This window comes from Geotrypetes seraphini, chromosome 3 (assembly GCF_902459505.1).
Source record: "Geotrypetes seraphini chromosome 3, aGeoSer1.1, whole genome shotgun sequence".
Taxonomy (NCBI): domain Eukaryota; kingdom Metazoa; phylum Chordata; class Amphibia; order Gymnophiona; family Dermophiidae; genus Geotrypetes; species Geotrypetes seraphini.
Genome location: NC_047086.1, coordinates 137,863,736 through 137,880,846, shown reverse-complemented (window position 1 = coordinate 137,880,846; position 17,111 = coordinate 137,863,736). Strand labels below are relative to the sequence as shown.

Sequence of the window (17,111 nt, the reverse complement as noted above, 5' to 3'; positions counted from 1 at the left end):
GACTGTTTTGGAGACTCTACAAGCACATCAATTATAAAAGTCTAATGCAGTGTATCGCAAACTGTGACGCAACACACTAGTGTGCCTTTTGAGATTTTAAGTGTGCCGCAGCACACTGGGCAGGAAGAGAGGCTCCGGCGCCTGTGCCAGCTGACTTCTCCTACTGTCGCGTTTGATTGTGTATCTCCCAGGACTCCTGCCTTCCTCGTCTCTGCACCCCCGGACCAGCAGCAGCAGCTCTGCGTGCTTTTAACTTCGGCACACAGTTGCCGCTATGCAGTAGTTTAGCCGCGATTTCATTAGGCAGCCTCAGGGCCTTTGCTAGGCCGGCCCGCATCGCATTATCGAAGCAGGCCGGCCTAGCAAAGGCCCCGAGGCTGCCTGATGAAACCGTGGCTAAACTACTGCTAGCGGCAGCTGCTTGCCGAAGGTAAAAGTACACAGTGAGCTGCCATTAGGCTAGACAGGAGAGGTACTGATGGACAGGGAAGGGGTACTGCTGAACATGGGGGGCAGGGAAGGGGGAAGTGATACTGCTGGACAGGGGGGAAGGAGGGAAGGGAGAGGGGTAATGCTGGACAGGGGGAGAAGGGGTAAGAACATAAGATTTGCCGCTGCTGGGTCACACCGGTGGTCCATTGTGCCCAACAGTCCGCTCATGCGGCGGCCCTTAGATCAAAGACAAGTGCCCTATTTGAGTCTAGCCTTGCGTATGTTCTATTCTAGCACTGCTAAACATGGGGAGCAGGGAAGGGGGAAGTGGTACTACTGGACAGGAGGAGAGGAGGGAAGGGAGAAGGGGTAATGCTGGGGGGGGAGGATGGAAGGGAGAAGGGGTACTTCTGGACAGGGGAAGGTGTACTGCTGGACAGGGGGAGGTAAAAGGAACGAAGTAGAGATGCTGCTGGACGTGGCAGAAAGGGAGGGAAAGGAAAGGTGCTATACATTGGAGGGGAGGGTGAGATAGTGTATGGGGAGAGAGCATGTTGGCTTAGGGGGTGGGAAGGAGGGATGCCACTCAAGGGAAGAGGCAAGGACAGAGAGAAAGTTTGCAGGAGGCAAAAAGTGTTGGACTTATGGAGAGGGCGAGATGGATGGGGAGGACAGAAAGGAGAAATGTTACAATCTAGGGAAGGAGGAGGGCAGAGAGTGAAAAGTTGGACTCATGGAGGGAGAGAGAGAGAGAGAGAGAGATGTTGGTTGGGGGGAGGGAAGGAGGACCAGAGGAGAAATATGCAAGAGGAACAGAGAAAAAAATGTTGGACTGGTGGAAAGGAGGGAGAAATGTTGGACTGGGAGGGGTGTCAGAAAGGAGGAAGGGAAGGAGATGGACTGCAGGGGGAAGAAAGGAGGAAGAGAAAAAGAAATGTTACACTGTGGGGGGAGGAGGAGAGATGACTAAAGTAAGGGAGAGATACCAGACCAGGGAATGGAAGGGAAAAAGGGGAGTTTGGTAGCGTTATCTAATATAATAAAACGCTAGGCCGCGCATGCACACTCCTATCGCGTGTGTCCGTTTTCCATGAGATGTAGGGCAGCTCAGGTAGGAGTGCGCATGCACGCGAATCTCTCTCTCCCGCCGTGGCAAACAGTAGGAGCAGCTAAGTTTTTAAAGTCTTGAAAAGCCGTCGGCCATGAAGTATGCAGGCGGCATACTTCACAACCAACGGCTTTTCAAACCCCCACAGCACCGCCGTCGCTGAACCTTACAAAACCCTCCATCCCCACCAGCACTGCCGGCTGCGGTTAAGGCGAGAGAGGCAATGTCGGCCGTGGCGGCTGGCTGCAGGCTGCGGCGGCCGAGCACGGAGCCGAGCCTAAGTTTTTTTAAAAAACTTCAAGGACGCTGCAGCGGCTCCTCTCACGAGCCGCTCCTGCGTCGGAGAAGGCGGCGATCGTGAGAGGAGCCGCCGGGAAGTTACACTGCTGGAGGCTCGGGCTGTTAGGTCCGTGCTGAAGCTCAAACAGTTCCTGCTGGGGTGAGAGACTGAGCGAGCCCTGATGCTGTTAACAGGTACAGATATTACCTACTCAGCAACTTTTTCCTCTTCCTTTTCCGCCGCTGCAATGAAGTTGTGATTTTTTTTTTTGGTTCCTGGAATGTCAGATTCCATCTAATGACAAATACTTTGTGTTCTTTTTTTTCGTTGCACTGAGTCAAATGTTTGGAAAACTGGCCCAAACCATTTAAAAACCACATCTTGGGATCTGGAGGAGAAATTAGTGCTTTATATTTAAATGTCTTAAAAAAAATAAAATACAACAACAACCCAACACAGGCAATGCTCTGACCAGGGAGAGATAGACTTCAGGGAGTGTGGAGGGGGCAGGAGAGAGAGATGGTCTTGGGGAAGGACAGAGGGGAACAGGAAAGGGAAAGATGGCAAAAGCGGTAGGACCACTGCTGCTTTGGGGCACTGAGGGAGGAAAGGTTAGTATGTCAGGACTGCTGCTGCCTCCTCAGGTAAGTAAAGACCCTGTCGGGTGATAAATGCAAGGGTACAAAGGAAATGGTGAAAGGTGAGGTGGTGGGACTGGGATCAATGGGAGGCAGGGTCTGGGCATGATAGAGGCAGGGCATGGGTGGGGTCAGAGTCAGGGTATAGGTGGGGCTATTCTAGCACCCGTTACTGTAACGAATGTAACGGACTAAAACACTAGTAGAAATAATAATAGTAGTGGTAGTAGAGAGAGATGCCAGATTATGGGAAGGAGAGAGAGATGTCGGACCACTGAGGGGGGGGGGAAGAAGGAGGGAGATATCAGACCATGGAAATAGGGAGGAAGAAGAGAGAGATAGGAAAGGAAGGGAAGACATGAAAAAGTAGATTTTTAGAAGAAAGTAGAAAAATGGAAATATTGAATGTTAAGTTAATGCCAAAGATGGATGCAAGGCAGAAAGTGAAGACAGAGAGAAAAACAGTCAATGGATAAGAAGAAGGCCCTGGAAACATAGTTTATAGCACAGAAAAATAAAGTCACCAGACAACAAAGGTAGGGAAAATGATTTTATTTTCAATGTAGTGATTGAAATGTGTCAGTTTTGTGAATTTATATCTGCTGTGTATATTGTGTGTATATGAAAAATGAATGGAAAAAATTGCTTTACAATTAGTAAAGGGGATGGGATCTGAGGAAGTTTGGGTGAGTCTAGGGAGGAGTTTGGGAGGTCTGTATTTGGGGGGGTACTCAGTTGATATTTGTTAGACTTCCCTGCTGGCATGCCGTACTGGCATTTCAGGACATGTCTGGAGGGCCACTGCGCATGTGTGGATGTCAGCGTGATGATGTCACGCATGCGCATGATGTTATTATGGCGATGTCCACGCACTTCTGGGTACCTCGAGCCGTGCTCACTACTTTTATTGTGCCCAGGCTTGAGAAAGTTTGCGAGACGCTGGTCAAATCAACGAACATTTAGGAAAAGGAAGCAACATTTATGTAAACCTCATTGATGTTTCAGTTTTATATTCGCTTGTATTTTTCAAAATTTTAATAAACTTTCATGGGAAAAACCCCCAACACATTTCTTTCTCTCAATGAAATGTCTAGATTAGGGGAACCTTTATGAGCAAAAAAGAATGTGGTTACTTACCTTCAATATTCCTGCACTTTTGTCTAACTTCATAGATCAGTCTCTCTAAAAAAAAACAGAGAAAAGATTTTAAAAACAACAAAATAAATATATAATAAATTGTTCTTTGGCAATATAAATTTGATCTTATTTACAATACAAATTCAACTGAATTTCCTGCTTAAAAACAGCTAATGAAATCATCTGCTAACAGGCATCAACCAAAGGCCTGAACTCACCTGTGTGCATAACAAATAAAAGTTGGTCCCTTCATTCAAAATCCACTCTGTGCAAGATGCCAATTAAAACCACAAATAATGTGCAATTAATTGTAGTATTTAATTAAAACAAACTTGCATACAAATACTGTGGGCCAGAAAACGACTGCCATGAAAACCCCAATTTCTTGCTAATTACCTCAGAACCACAAAACCTCATTGGTACCTGTCTCTGGTACACAGTACCTCATACCATAGCATCATGCTACATTCTATTAACTTTAACTTTCTTTTATAAACATAGGAAATAAAATAGGAAAGGTATCCCATCTCCTGCACTAAACTATCCCAGACAGACGTTTAATCTGCTTCTAAAACTTCCCAGTGACAGAGATCTTCCTGAGATCCTCTACTACATGCAAATCTTTTTCATGAATACATATTGTGGATATTCTGAAAACCTGACTGGCTGGGCTGCCTCCAGGACAGGTTTGGGAACCACTAATGTAAAGAGTTAAAAATGAGGCACCTTCAAAAAGCTAAATTCCTGCTATTAAAATTGCAAGTCACACAATCTATCTACATCAAAAAGTAACTGGGTACAAGGTGCTGCTAGAGCAGAATTTCAAATTTAGCTACATAGAAATAGTGTGGTAGCCATGTTAGTCCACTCTTCAAAAGATAAAAGGAAGAAATAAGGCAAAACAAAAGAATAAAGGTAATATACCCTTTTCATTGGGCTAACTAGAGCACTGTAAGATTAGTTTTCGAAGGTAACCCTTCTTCTTCATATCAGAGATAAGCAAATGTTGACAGCTATCATTACATAAGAATGAAACATCAAAGTATTCAAATGACAGTCTCACAGGAAGAAGGGAGGGTAGGAGATAGGGAGATAATAGGGTGATACAAAGGGCAGGATTCACTAAACCTCCAAACCGTTTGTGATCCGATTCCGTTTGCATGCCGGCCGACCAATTCAGTAAAGGCCTGCATGCAAGTGGGGACAATCGTTAACACGCCCCCCTACCCACGGCCAGAGCGATCCCCGCTCATGCGCACACCCTGACAGTAGTGACAGGAGAAGCAGCCTCCTGTCACTGCTGTCAGGGCTCAGCCTGCTGTCTCCTGGACTCTCCTGCTCTCTGCTGCCGTTCCCTGCAATGCAAGCCCATGGTTTTAAAGCAGGCATGCACTGCGGGGAATGGCGGCAGAGAGTAGGAGAGTCCGGCGAGCAGGAAAAAGAGATCAGGCACTGGCCGACACACCAGCCCTGCTTGACACTGGCCCTCGCCCCCTCCCTGCACGGCCCACCCACCCCCGGCACCAAAATGTTGGGAGCAGATGGGGTGCTTGGTCCCTCCTGTTCCTAGTCCTCCCACCCTCCGGCCCACCCCCGGTAGGCCCAGGTGGTCAGGCCCGGCCAACCCACCCCGGTATCTTTGTAATAGTTGGGAGCAGGAGGGGTGCCCAGTCCCTCCTGCTCCTTCCGCCAAGGATCACCATCCATCTTTGGGAGCAGGAGGGGTGCCTGGATCCTCCTGCTTCTTCCGCTGCCAAAGAAAAATCCATCTTCGGGAGCAGGAAGGGTGCCCGGACCCTCCTGCTCCTACGACAATCTTCGGGAGCAGGAGTAAAGTCTTCCTGCTCCCCAGGGCCGCTGCTGCGCAATAGCGGCCTTAAGCCCCGCCCCGACGCATCCTCTGATGTAAGGGGAGAGGCCTAAGGCCCTGATTGGCTGAGGCGCCTCAGGCTCCTCCCTTTGAAGGGGCCTGGAGCATCTCAGCCAATCAGGGACTAACTTAGGGAGGAGTCTAAGGAAGTCCCTGATTGGCTGACGTGCCCGAGGCTTCTCCAAAGGGAGAAGCCCGAGGCACCTTAGCCAATCAGGGCCTTAGGCCTCTCCCTGTGCATCAGATGATGCGTGGGGCGGGGCCTAAGGCCGTTATTGGGCGGCGACCGCTGGAGCAGGAGGACTTTCCTCCTGCTCCCAAAGAGAAGACCGTCGGTGTTGGAGTGTGTGGGCACCTGCTCCCGAAGATGGGAGCTTTGAAGGAGCAGGAGGGACCAGGCACCTCTCCTGCTCCCAATTATTTTAAAGGTACTGGGGTGGGTGGGCCGGGCCCGACTGCCTGGGCTGACCAGGGGTGGGCCGTGGGGCTGGGAGGACTAGGAGCAGGAGGGACTGAGCACCCTCCTGTTCCCAACTTTTTGGTGCCGCAAGGGCTGTGCTGGGAGGGGGGCGAAGGCCGTGCCGTGCCGGTCGTGGAGAGGGAAGGCGAAGGCCATGCCGGTCGGGGGCAACCGTGCTTGGGGGGCGTGTTTGTGTGTGAGGGTACTTTTGACAGACTTGCTTGTCTTTTTTATCCATTTTTTTTTATGGGGCAGATATTTTGCGTGTGTAACTCACGCAAAATATCTATGCCATGGAAAAAAATGAATAAAAAAGACAGGCAAGCCTATCAAAAAACCTGCAGACCTGTTGGTAACTCAGCTACCAAAATTGCAAAATATATTACCCACCACTCATTCAGAGAAGTACATCTAGCATCTTTCAGCTAGTTTTACAGGTCTTCTTTTAAAGGCCTGCTTAAGATAAGTAGCTTTTTTGTCAATTTTTTTCAACATGTTGGATAAGTGCATGGTAACAAATTGATGAAACTATGAACACGGTGGACACTGGTGAAGAGATTGAGTGGAGAAAATATTGTTGAAAAAATATCAATTTTTTTTTTACTTGAGAAGTTAAAAACCTAACAACTTATATAAAGAAAAAATGACTAACAACAGGTCCTTTGGCCAATGATTGGAGCAAGGAGTAACAACACTATGCTGATCACTTCAGTTTGTGATATTACAACTGTGCGTAGGCTCCAACTCTGAGGCCTTTAAAAGAATACCTGTAAAACTAGCTGAAAGATGCTAGATGTACTTCTCTGAATGAGTGGTGGGTAATATATTTTGCAATTTTGGTTATTTAAACCTCTCGGGTTTAAATAACCAAAGTATGTTAAACATACTTCTAATATTTAGCCCACAATGATAGTGAGGTCAAAAGAAAATACTATGACATAAAACACAAAAATGCATTTGAATAGCAGCAAGATTCAACCCAACCTAGAGCTGGCACATGCTAAGATGTGGCAAATTATTCATTATTAGTTATAGTTACCAGCCCTTCCTTTACTCCTATAAATTCAAGCAGTTGCTTCGGAAAAAAAAAAAAAAAAAGGAAATTCTTATTTTGATATAAAACATGACATTTTGCTGGAAATTTCAAAAGAAATGTACCACCCAAGGTGCGCAAAGAAACACAGCGACCCTATAAGAAAATAATACACGAGCCGCGGTGAGAGAAGGCACAAAGTAGAACTGAGTCTAGCGCAGAGTGTCGAAATAGGACTTCTCGGCTCCGCAGAAAACTGAGAACTGAGGAGACGCATGCCCTGCGTCGGGGGAGGGGGGTGGAGAAGGCACATGCGCATGTGCGGTGCGGCAGTCGCAAACTTTCTAAAGTTCTTCAAGCAAGTCTACTTGCGAAGCTGTCCGCATCCGGGCTCCGTGGATGACGTCACCCACATGTTGAGAATAGGCTAGTCCTGAGATAACTGCTGTTACATTTTGAAAATCAATATCAACTGGTAAATTTTCAGAAACTGGTAAATTATAGTAGTAATGGAATTTTTCAAAGGAATAGAATCAGAGTCTAGCATCTCTAAACATTCCTGTTTCACTTTTCAATGTTTGAAGTAAAGGAGTCTACTTTAGTTATGCTTGAACATCTGAAGTAGTTTTCCTCACCTTCTCTTCCATTCTCCTTATGGCCTCCAGAAGGATATCCAGGGTGTTAGCAGGGTTTTTGCTGAGGCTTCAACTCCCTCAGAGTTCTTCCTCCCCTGCTCTCCAGCTGAGAGTGTAGCTCCGCCCACTACCTGCTCCGGGACAACTCTCTCCTCTCCTCCGGAGAATGAGTTGCTGCTCTGTCCACCATCATGCCCAGAGGGCTTCCGCGTGAGCGGACTGCTGGGCATGATGGACCACTGATCTGACTCAGCAGTGGCAATTCTTATGTTCTTATGTAACCTCATCGAGTGTCCCCTAGTCTTCGTAATTTTTGACGGAGTGAAAAATTGATCCACTTGTGCCTGTTCTACTCCACTCAGGATTTTGTAGACTTCAATCATATCTCCCCTCAGCCGTCTCTTTTCCAAGATGAAGAGCCCTAACCATTTTAGTCTTTCCTTATACGAGAAGAGTTCCGTCTCCTTTATCATCTTGGTCACTCTTCTTTGAACCTTTTCTAGCGCCAATACATCCTTCTTGAGATAAGGAGACCAGAAATGAACGCAATACTCCAAATGAGGTTGCACCATGGAGCGGATACAGGAGCATTATAACATTCTTAGTCTTGTTAACCATCCCTTTTTTAATAATTCCTAGCATCCTATTTGCTTTTTTGGACGACGACGCACATTGGGCAGAAGGTTTCATCGTATTGTCTACAATGATACCCAGATCCTTTTCTTGGGCGCTAATTGTGAGATCTTAGGAATCTGCTCAACTTGTTTACTAGGACATTCTGTTATTTTGTGAGATAAACTGCTTTGAGAAATATGTTGGAAAGGCTAAATAGCCAAGTAAATAAATAAATAGAAAATATGGCAGATAAATATCTTCCTCTGTATTGGTTAACCCCAACCAATCACTCTCCACCCTCTATTCCCCAAATAAAACAGATCTACCACAAATGCCTTTCTCCTCTACCCAAATTAGTTTTATGTAATTTGGTATCATCATATTCTCACCTCGTGTCCGTTCATCTATGATCTCCTTGATCTTCGGCTTCTCTGTGCTTTTCCGTGTTTTTTTGGCTGGAGGAGGTGGGACATAAGCAGTTGCTTCTGGCTCTACCCATATTTCTGTGTAAACTTCTTTGTAGGGGTTCCGTTCCTCTGTACACAATGAAGAGAATAGGGATAGTCACAATAATGTTAAAAATGGCTCAATATCAGAAAGCAAAGTACAGGTAATCCTGATTAAGTCAAAAGGGAATAGGAGTTACAGAACTTTATTTAATGTACCTACCTACATGTTTCTTGTTTTGACCCAACTAGTCATACAGGTAAATAAGTTTAATAGAACTATTACATCATTATATGATAATAAGGTGGCCAAATTGCTTGCTGGTCAACAGATACTGCGCAAGTCAGTTTTTAAACTGAAATTCCTATGATAAGTTAACTGCTTTCTAAAAGAGGTTAATGTAGCTGGTTAAAAAAAAGATTTGGACAAGTTCCTGGAGGAAAGGTTCATAGTCTGCTACTGAGACAGACATGGGAGAAACCACTGCTTGCCCTGGATTGGTAGCATGGAATGTTGCTACTATTTGGATTTTTGCCAGGAACATGTGACCTGGATTGGCCACCATAAAGATGGGATACTGGACTAGATTGACCACTGGTCTGATCCAGTAAGGCTATTCTTATGTGTACTTTAGTAGTAGAAATGTACTGCTTGGAAACTGCTCTCCTGCCCTGCACATAGAAGTAAGTATGTTGCTCCACTTCATACATGCTTTTACCTACATTGAACAATGGCATTCCCAGATATGGGTCTATGTTAGGGACAGCAAATGCTTTTCTATTGGCTCCTTGCTGTTTGTGTTGGTCCAACTGGCCACACCCCCAAACTGGAGGTGTTGTCAGCTGTCCCAGCTGATCTAACAAAATTCACTCATCTGTGGCTTCACCAAAGGAGCGCAGTCGTACTACTTGAAGCAGTTCCTATGGTGGTTTTTTTGCTCTATTTCATCTTTGCTTTCTACTGTAGTTTGCATTGTGCTATACTTTGCTATTCCAGTCATTCAAGGCTGCCTGTTTCTTGCCAGTAGGCTCATCTATAGGTAGCAATACTGATTGTCTTGGTAATGCTAAACTGAGCTCATTTCCTTTTATACCATGTACCATTAGGGATGAGATTAAATTAGGGCTTCTTAATGCAAGAACCATCAAAAGTAAAAAATTAAGACAGCATTACACAGAAACACAAATGTTTGCTTTTTGTCATTACTGAGATCTAGTTGAAGCAGAGGAATAAGGTCTTTCCGATACAAGTAACTCCCCCAGGCTTCAATTTTCACTTTAAACCTCAGGATGCTAGAAATGGTGTCAGTTAATACTCCAATAATAAGATAAAATTCTTTTTAAGACCCTTTCTATCCTGAATCCATTTTATTCTGCATCCAAGCATCTACAATCTAATATTTTTTCCTTTATCAACCACTATCTCTTGGCTCTCACCGAGGCAAGAGGCTTCCACCAGATTATCCAAATGTCCACAGCTTTATCCTCAGTCCAGTTGGATGCACTTAAAAATATCTCAGTGCTTTGGTCAGACCATCACTTATTGACTTGTAACATGGACTATATAAACTTAAGCAGATTAATTTTGATATACTTGCAGCCAAATGTCGGGCTTTTCGGTCTAGTTTTGATTCCCTGTCACTTGGCAAGCAAGCTGCCAGCTGAAAAACTATTTTGCAGTCTACCTTTGATGAGCTGGCACCAACTTATTCCTACTTTTACTCTGTGAAATACTGACACCCTAGGCATCATCAGGAATGCATCAACCTAAACAGTGAACATGTAAAGTGTAACCCACTTGGAATAAGTACAACACCCTTCCTCCCTCCCTCTGGTCCCGAAGCAACAAAGCATCCCGAAAAAAACCCTTCCCTCCCTCGAAGCTGTAGTGGCAGCCGGCGAGCAGAGGAAATGCCGGTAAATAGGCAGCTTCTGGCCAGCCCAGGCAGGATCTTTCCTCTGCTGCATAGGAAGTGATGCAGCAGAGGAAAGGCCCTGCCAGGGCTGGCTGGAAGCAGCCTGTTTACCGATGCTTCCTCTGCTTGCTGATTGCTTACAGCTTCGGGTGAGTGAGTGAGAAAGGTTTTGTTAGGACACTCTGCTGCTTCGGAAACGGAGGGAGGGAAGGGGGGGGAGGGGGTTGTCGGGACCGGCTCTACTGCTTCGGGAACGGGAGGGCTGTCAGGACCAGCTCTACTGCTTCGAGAATGGAGGGAAGTTGTCAGAACTGGCTGCCTGCTGCTTCAGGAATGGAGGGAGGGAGATTTGTTGCTGCTGCAATGCTTCAGGAGCTGGAGGGAGGGAGATCTGAGGCTGCTGCAATGCTTCAAGAGCTGAAGGGAGGGAGATTTGTGGCTGCTGCTGATGCCTCTGGGGCTGGAGAGAGGAGGAAACGGAGGTGGTTGATGGGTCAGGGGCACCACTTTGGATGGGAGACAATTTTTTTGACAGTTGGTTGAGTGTCAGTTAACTGAGATTCTACTGTATTTCTCTATTTATGTTCCCCAACATTTTGAGCTCTGTTGGCTGCTACTTCTCCTTTGAATCTCATCCTTTCAACCCTCATTAAAAACCCTATACTGGAGCTTTAGCCATTTAGATTGTTTCTAGTCAATGCCAACAGATAATGGTAGAGACTGCTCCTCCTCCCCCCCCCCCCCGCTGGACAGGGGGGATGAGGGAAGGGAGAAGTGGTACTGCTGGACAGGGGGGAGGAGGGAAGGGAGAAGTGGTACTGCTGGACAAGGGGGAAGGAAAGAGAGAAGTGGTACTGCTGGACAGGGGGAGGAGGGAAGGGATAAGTGTTACAGCTGGACAGGGGGGAGGAGGGAAGGGAGAAGTGGTACTACTGGACAGGGAGGAGGAGAGAAGGGAGAAATGGTACTGCTGGACAGGGGGGAGGAGGGAAGGGATAAGGAGTACTGCTGAACAAGGAGGGAGAAATGGTACTGCTGGACAAAGGGATGAGGGAAGGGAGACGTGGTACTGCTGGATGGAGGGGTGAGGAGGGAAGGGAGACGTGGTACTGCTGGATGGAGGGGTGAGGGGGGAAGGGAGAAGTGGTACTGCTGGATGGGGGAGGGAAGGGAGAAGTGGTACTGTTGGACAGTGGGGAAGGGAGAAGTGGTACTGCTGGATGGGGGAGGGAAGGGATAAGGGGTACAGCTGGACAGGGGGGAGGAGGGAAGGGATAAGGGGTACAGCTGGACATGGGGGGAGGAGGGAAGGGATAAGGGGTACTGCTGGACAGGGGGGAAGGAGGGAAGGGATAAGGGGTACTGCTGGACAGGGGGGGAAGGAGGGAAGGGATAAGGGGTACTGCTGGACAGGGGGGGAAGGAGAGAAGGGATAAGGGGTACTACTGGACAGGGGGAGGAGGGAAGAGATAAGGGGTACAGCTGGACAGGGGGGAGGAGGGAAGGGATAAAGGATACTGCTGGACAGGGGGGATGAGGGATGGGAGAAGGGGTACTGCTGAACAGGGGGGAGGAGGGAAGGGAGAAGGGGTACTGCTGAACAGGGGGAAGGTAAAAGGAAGGGAGACGAGGTGTTGCTGGACCTGGCGGAAAGGGAGAGAAAGGAAAGGTGCTACACATTGGAAGGGAGGGCGAGATGGTGCATGGGGAAAGAGCATGTTAGGTTGGAGGGTAGGAAAGAGGATGCCACTCGAGGGAAGAGGCAAAGTCAGAGAGAGAAAGTGTGCAGGAGGCAGAAAGTGTTGGACTCGTGGAGAGGTCGAGATGGATGGTGAGGTCAGAAAGGAGGGAAGGAGAAATGTTACACTCTGCAGAAGGGGGAGAGAGCAGAGTGGACTCACGGAGGGAGAGAGAGGGAGATTGGTTGAGGAAAGGAAGGAAGACCATAGGAGAAGCATGCAGGAGAAAGAGAGAAAAATATGTTGTACTGGTGGAAATGAGGGAGAAATGTTGGACTGGGAGGGGGGCCAGAAAGGAGGAAGGGAAGGGAGTTGGACTGCAGGGGGCAGAAAGGAGGAAGGGAAAGAGAAATGTTACACTTGGGGGGGGAGAGGAGAGATGACTAAAGGAAGGGAGAGATATCAGACCAGGGAATGGAAGGGAAAGAGGAGAGTCTGGTAGTGCTATAGAAATAATAATAATAGTAGTAGTAGAGAGAGATGCCAGATTATGGGAAGGTGAGGAGAAAGATGCCAGACTGAGAAGGGGGGAAAGTAAGGAGAAAGATGTCAGACCATGGAAATAGGGAGTGAGGGAGAGAGAGATATTGGAAGGGTCTGGCAGCGTGCAATCGCTGCATGAGCCTAGCCCATCCATGCCCGAAGTTGTGGCAGGGGATGGATGGATGGATTGTGTCAGGTGGGAGCAGTGGCGGCAGTTGCGGTGGCGGAGGGACGTAGCCTTTTGGGTGACAGGGAGGAATCGGCAGCTTCAGGATGGAGCACGTCGGGTTGAGGCGGTAGGAAGGGGGCGAATGGACCATGGCAGGTGGCAGGGAGGAATTGGCGTCGGTGTCGTCAGCGGGGGTAGGCAGGCAGGCAGGCTTCGGCACAGGTCGGCTTCTGGGGAGGGAGGAATGTGGTGTGTGGGCAGTGGAATTTAATTTTGGGTTAAAGTTGGAAAGCCGTGAGGGGGAGGGGGAACGAACTTGACACAGAAGGAAGGGATGGGGCATGAACATGGGACACAGAAGGGAAGGAGGAAGGGACACTAGAAAGGGAGAATTTTGGGGCATCAGTGTGTGAGAGGGAAAGGAAGAAAGAGGGAAACTGGACTTGGAAAAAGGAAAGAGGTAGAGATGCATGGGGAGAGAAGGATGAGAGGAAAAATGTTGGATATGGTGGTGGAGAGGGAACAGAGGGACAGATTGAAGGGGATGCAAGGGGGAGGAATGTTGAACATGGTGATGGAGGGAGAGATGTGGCATGGTGTTGGAGAGGGGTGACAGAAGGAAAAATGGGCATGGGACTGGTGGGCAGTGGTGAAAAATTCTGCACATTATCTGGGGATGAGAGAGGAGAAATGTTGGATGTGGAAGTAGAGGGGGTAGGAGAGATGTCTGGAGCTCTCAAGACTGAAGGACAGTGAGAGAGAGAGAGAGAGAGAAAGAGAGGGGGGGAGATATTGCCAATGGAGTGGAGGAGAGAGTAAGAAAAGTTGGACTCATGGAGGGACAGAGAGAGATGTTGGTTGGGGAATGGAATGAGGACTGGAAGAGAGGAAGAATGCAGGAAGGCAGACAGAAAGAAATATTGGATACACAGTCAGAAGGAAGTGCAACCAGAGACTCATGAAATCACCAGACAAAAAGTAGGAAAAATTATTTTATTTCAATTTAGTGATCAAAATGTGTCAGTTTTGAGAATTTATATCTGCTGTTTATATTTTGCACTATATTTGTCTATTTTTCTATAGTTGTTGCTGAGGTGACATTGCATATTTTAAAGTCAACTGCCTTGACCTCTTTGAAAACCCCCCAAATATAAATGATAATTAACATTTTTTCTGCGTACAGTGTGCTTTGATTTTTGGGGTTACTATTATGAATTAATAAGATTATACTGTGTGTATATGAAAAATGGATGGAAGAAATTGCATTACAATTAGTACTATTATTATGGGGTGGAGTCAGGGGCGGAGTTTGGGTGGGTCAGGGGTAGTTTGGGCAGGTCTGGGGCGGAGCTTGGGTGGGGGTACTCGGTTGGTATTTGGTAGGCTTAGGGGGTACTTGGCTTGAAAAGGTTGAGAAACACTGTGCTAGATCACAGGGAGGCTGTGCAGGTGGTGACTCTCTAGGTGACCCAGTTGGTACCGCAGTGCCACCAACATAGGCTTGCCAGAGCAAGTTAACAAACACTGGCGTAAAGGACTGAGAGGACCAAGAACCTCTTCAAGAGGAAGGTTAGAGCGCTTTCCTTTTGCCTTGGATTCATCAGAACCTTTTACTAGGCACTGGCATTGCATCCTTTTGGTTGTTGTGGTTCCAACCATGAGAGCTTAGTGATCCTAGCCATGTGAAGATGAAAATACCTGAGAAGATCATAGCTTAGCAGATCCCTAAGCTATCATATCAGATGTGAGGAAGAAAGGTATTAGTGGAAGCTGCTGCAGCTCAAAGTTCCCATCTTCCAAAGGTCATAAGTTCAAATCCCAGCACACATTTTAATTGTGGTATTCTACCTTGCAGATGCACCTTGATGATCTCGCAGTGAGGTCAGTATTGTGCATCTGTACACCTCCATTTGCAATGAAGTAGAAATCATGCTAAGGTCTATATCTGTTTTTTCAGTTTTTAAGCTTTTGCAAATGAAGTTATGTATGCAATCTGATTATTTTTTTCATGTGCTTTCTTTGCTTTCAAGAATGAGATGATTGGAGCACTGTTTAGTCAGAAAAAAAGGATAGCTTTTTAGCAAAGAAACCTAAAACTGTGTTTTTTTTCATATGTTCTGCTTCAGTTAATGGATGTTTTCCTCTAATTAGCAAATAACATTGCTGTTTGTCCACTAAAATAGAAGGTTTTGCATGCAATATATCTGTTTTGATGTGCCCTGTTTATGTGGTGCCTTATTAAATGTATCTTGAGCTTAATAAAGCAAAAATAAAAACCCAGAGAGCTATTTAGCAGATTGCATTAAGGACGTCCAAATTGTGCCTAAGTTCCGAACATAGAACTCAGGTCTATCTGAAGCCCAAACTATGCTCAAAAGTAGACATTCTTTACAATGCGTATAGGACCTAGTTTTACAATTGCTATGCAACTTGCTAGCTCACTGTGTATTACACTGGTTAAACCTACAGCCTTCTACCCTAATGTTGCTAGTTCGAGTCCCAGTCACTCTCTCTTATGGAAGAGAAATAAATAAAAGCATTAAACAGATCCAACTCCCAGTAAATAAAAGCATTAAACAGATCCAACTCCCAGTATCACAATTATAATGAAAATCGCCATTCTAATAACATCATAATTATAACACTAAGGACATCGTTTGGAAGTCTCTCACCTAAAACCTCATTCGCTAAAGGACGCCTAAAAATGTAGACGTCTAAATAGTGCTGAGCGCAGCTGAACACGATTCCACAAAGGACACCTATCTTAGATGTCTGAACAGCGCCTAACTTTAGACATATTTTGCAGAATCAGGGCCTAAGTGTGCAGTCATCCACCATCTAAGCACTCATATAGAAATGCTTTTCTTAAGCAGGCTTTATCTGGGAAAACTGCTATTTATCTGGGTAAATGGCTTTGAAAATTCCCTAATTTAAATTTTGTCCATCAAATTAATTTTTTTAAGATCCGGTAGTCATTTTACACCATTGAAGTTTCCAACTTATTTTGAGAGATTAATCTTTCCTGTTCCCTTCCCCCATATTTCCCCCATAAAGCTACTAAGGTAATAAATAGAAATAAAAAGAAGGCTGGGCCTTGAAAAGCTTGTCAAAAATGTATTTAGTCCAATACAAAATGGTTATCTATTTTCCTTTGTTTTGTTTTATGTCTATTTATTACCTTTAAAGTGAACATGGCAACCACATTACTATCAATTTGAAATGAATTTGCGCTATTGGGAAAATGGAAAGTTTCTTTTCTAGTTAATTGCATTGGCTGTGCCCATCACATCTGGTTGTGATTGCAACAGACACTGGTTGGCCTGTTCTTACCTTCTGGTGGTTCCAAACACTTTGGGCCAGCTGGTTGGAATCCTTCTACTGCCCACTCAATCATTTGCTTACTCTGAATTTCCACTGCTTTGGAAGTATCTGTCTCATCATTTCCAGAGATTTCTGGAAAATTCTTCAGTGCTCGTGTGCTGGCCACCTGGAAGAAAACCCCACAAATTTCTATTCCTGTTGATATACTGTAGACCAGGGGTGTCCAATGTCGGTCCTCGAGGGCCGCAGTCCAGTCGGGTTTTCAGGATTTCCCCAATGAATATGCATGAGATCTATTTGCATGCACTGCTTTCAATGTATATTCATTGGGGAAATCCTGAAAACCCGACTGGATTGCGGCCCTCGAGGACCGACATTGGACATCCCTGCTGTAGACATTGTGGAGTCACTCAGCGACAACACAGGGTGTATGGGACCATATGACTAAGAAAACCGAATTATCATATATATTGAGGCCACTGGGGACCAGCTGAGTCAGTTCTGATTTTCACTGCATGCACAGAGAGGTAGTTCTACTTTTCCTACTGAATTATATAAAAAAGCAGGATTACAACTCCTTGGATGAAGTGGGGTTAATTTACAACTATAAGGACTCCTAAATAGTACATATATACTTTTATCTGTGCAAGTGACAGAGAATTTTCAAAATAAACCCTACACTTTGAAAACTACTCTCTAGGGAATTTTATATACATATACAGTATATACATCTTCTCTGTAGTATGCAAAACTTTCCCAGATTAATTTATGCACAAAAAGTGAAGATATTTACCTGTAGCAGATGTTCTCTGGAGACAGCAGGCATATA

The 17,111-nt window shown here is 46.0% G+C and overlaps 1 protein-coding gene across 4 annotated transcripts in view; it reads right to left on the bottom strand.

Annotated features, from left to right (window-relative positions):
- DNMT3A (DNA methyltransferase 3 alpha) overlaps positions 1–17,111 on the bottom strand; it is a 660,717-nt gene that overhangs the window by 86,854 nt on the left and 556,752 nt on the right. For all 4 annotated transcript variants that reach the window (XM_033935457.1, XM_033935458.1, XM_033935459.1 and 1 more), the window contains 3 exons: positions 16,292–16,448; positions 8,598–8,744; positions 3,596–3,640 (listed from right to left, as the gene is read on the bottom strand). In XM_033935457.1, the coding sequence (XP_033791348.1) occupies positions 3,596–3,640; positions 8,598–8,744; positions 16,292–16,448 (349 nt within the window). The remainder of the gene's footprint in view (positions 1–3,595; positions 3,641–8,597; positions 8,745–16,291; positions 16,449–17,111) is intronic.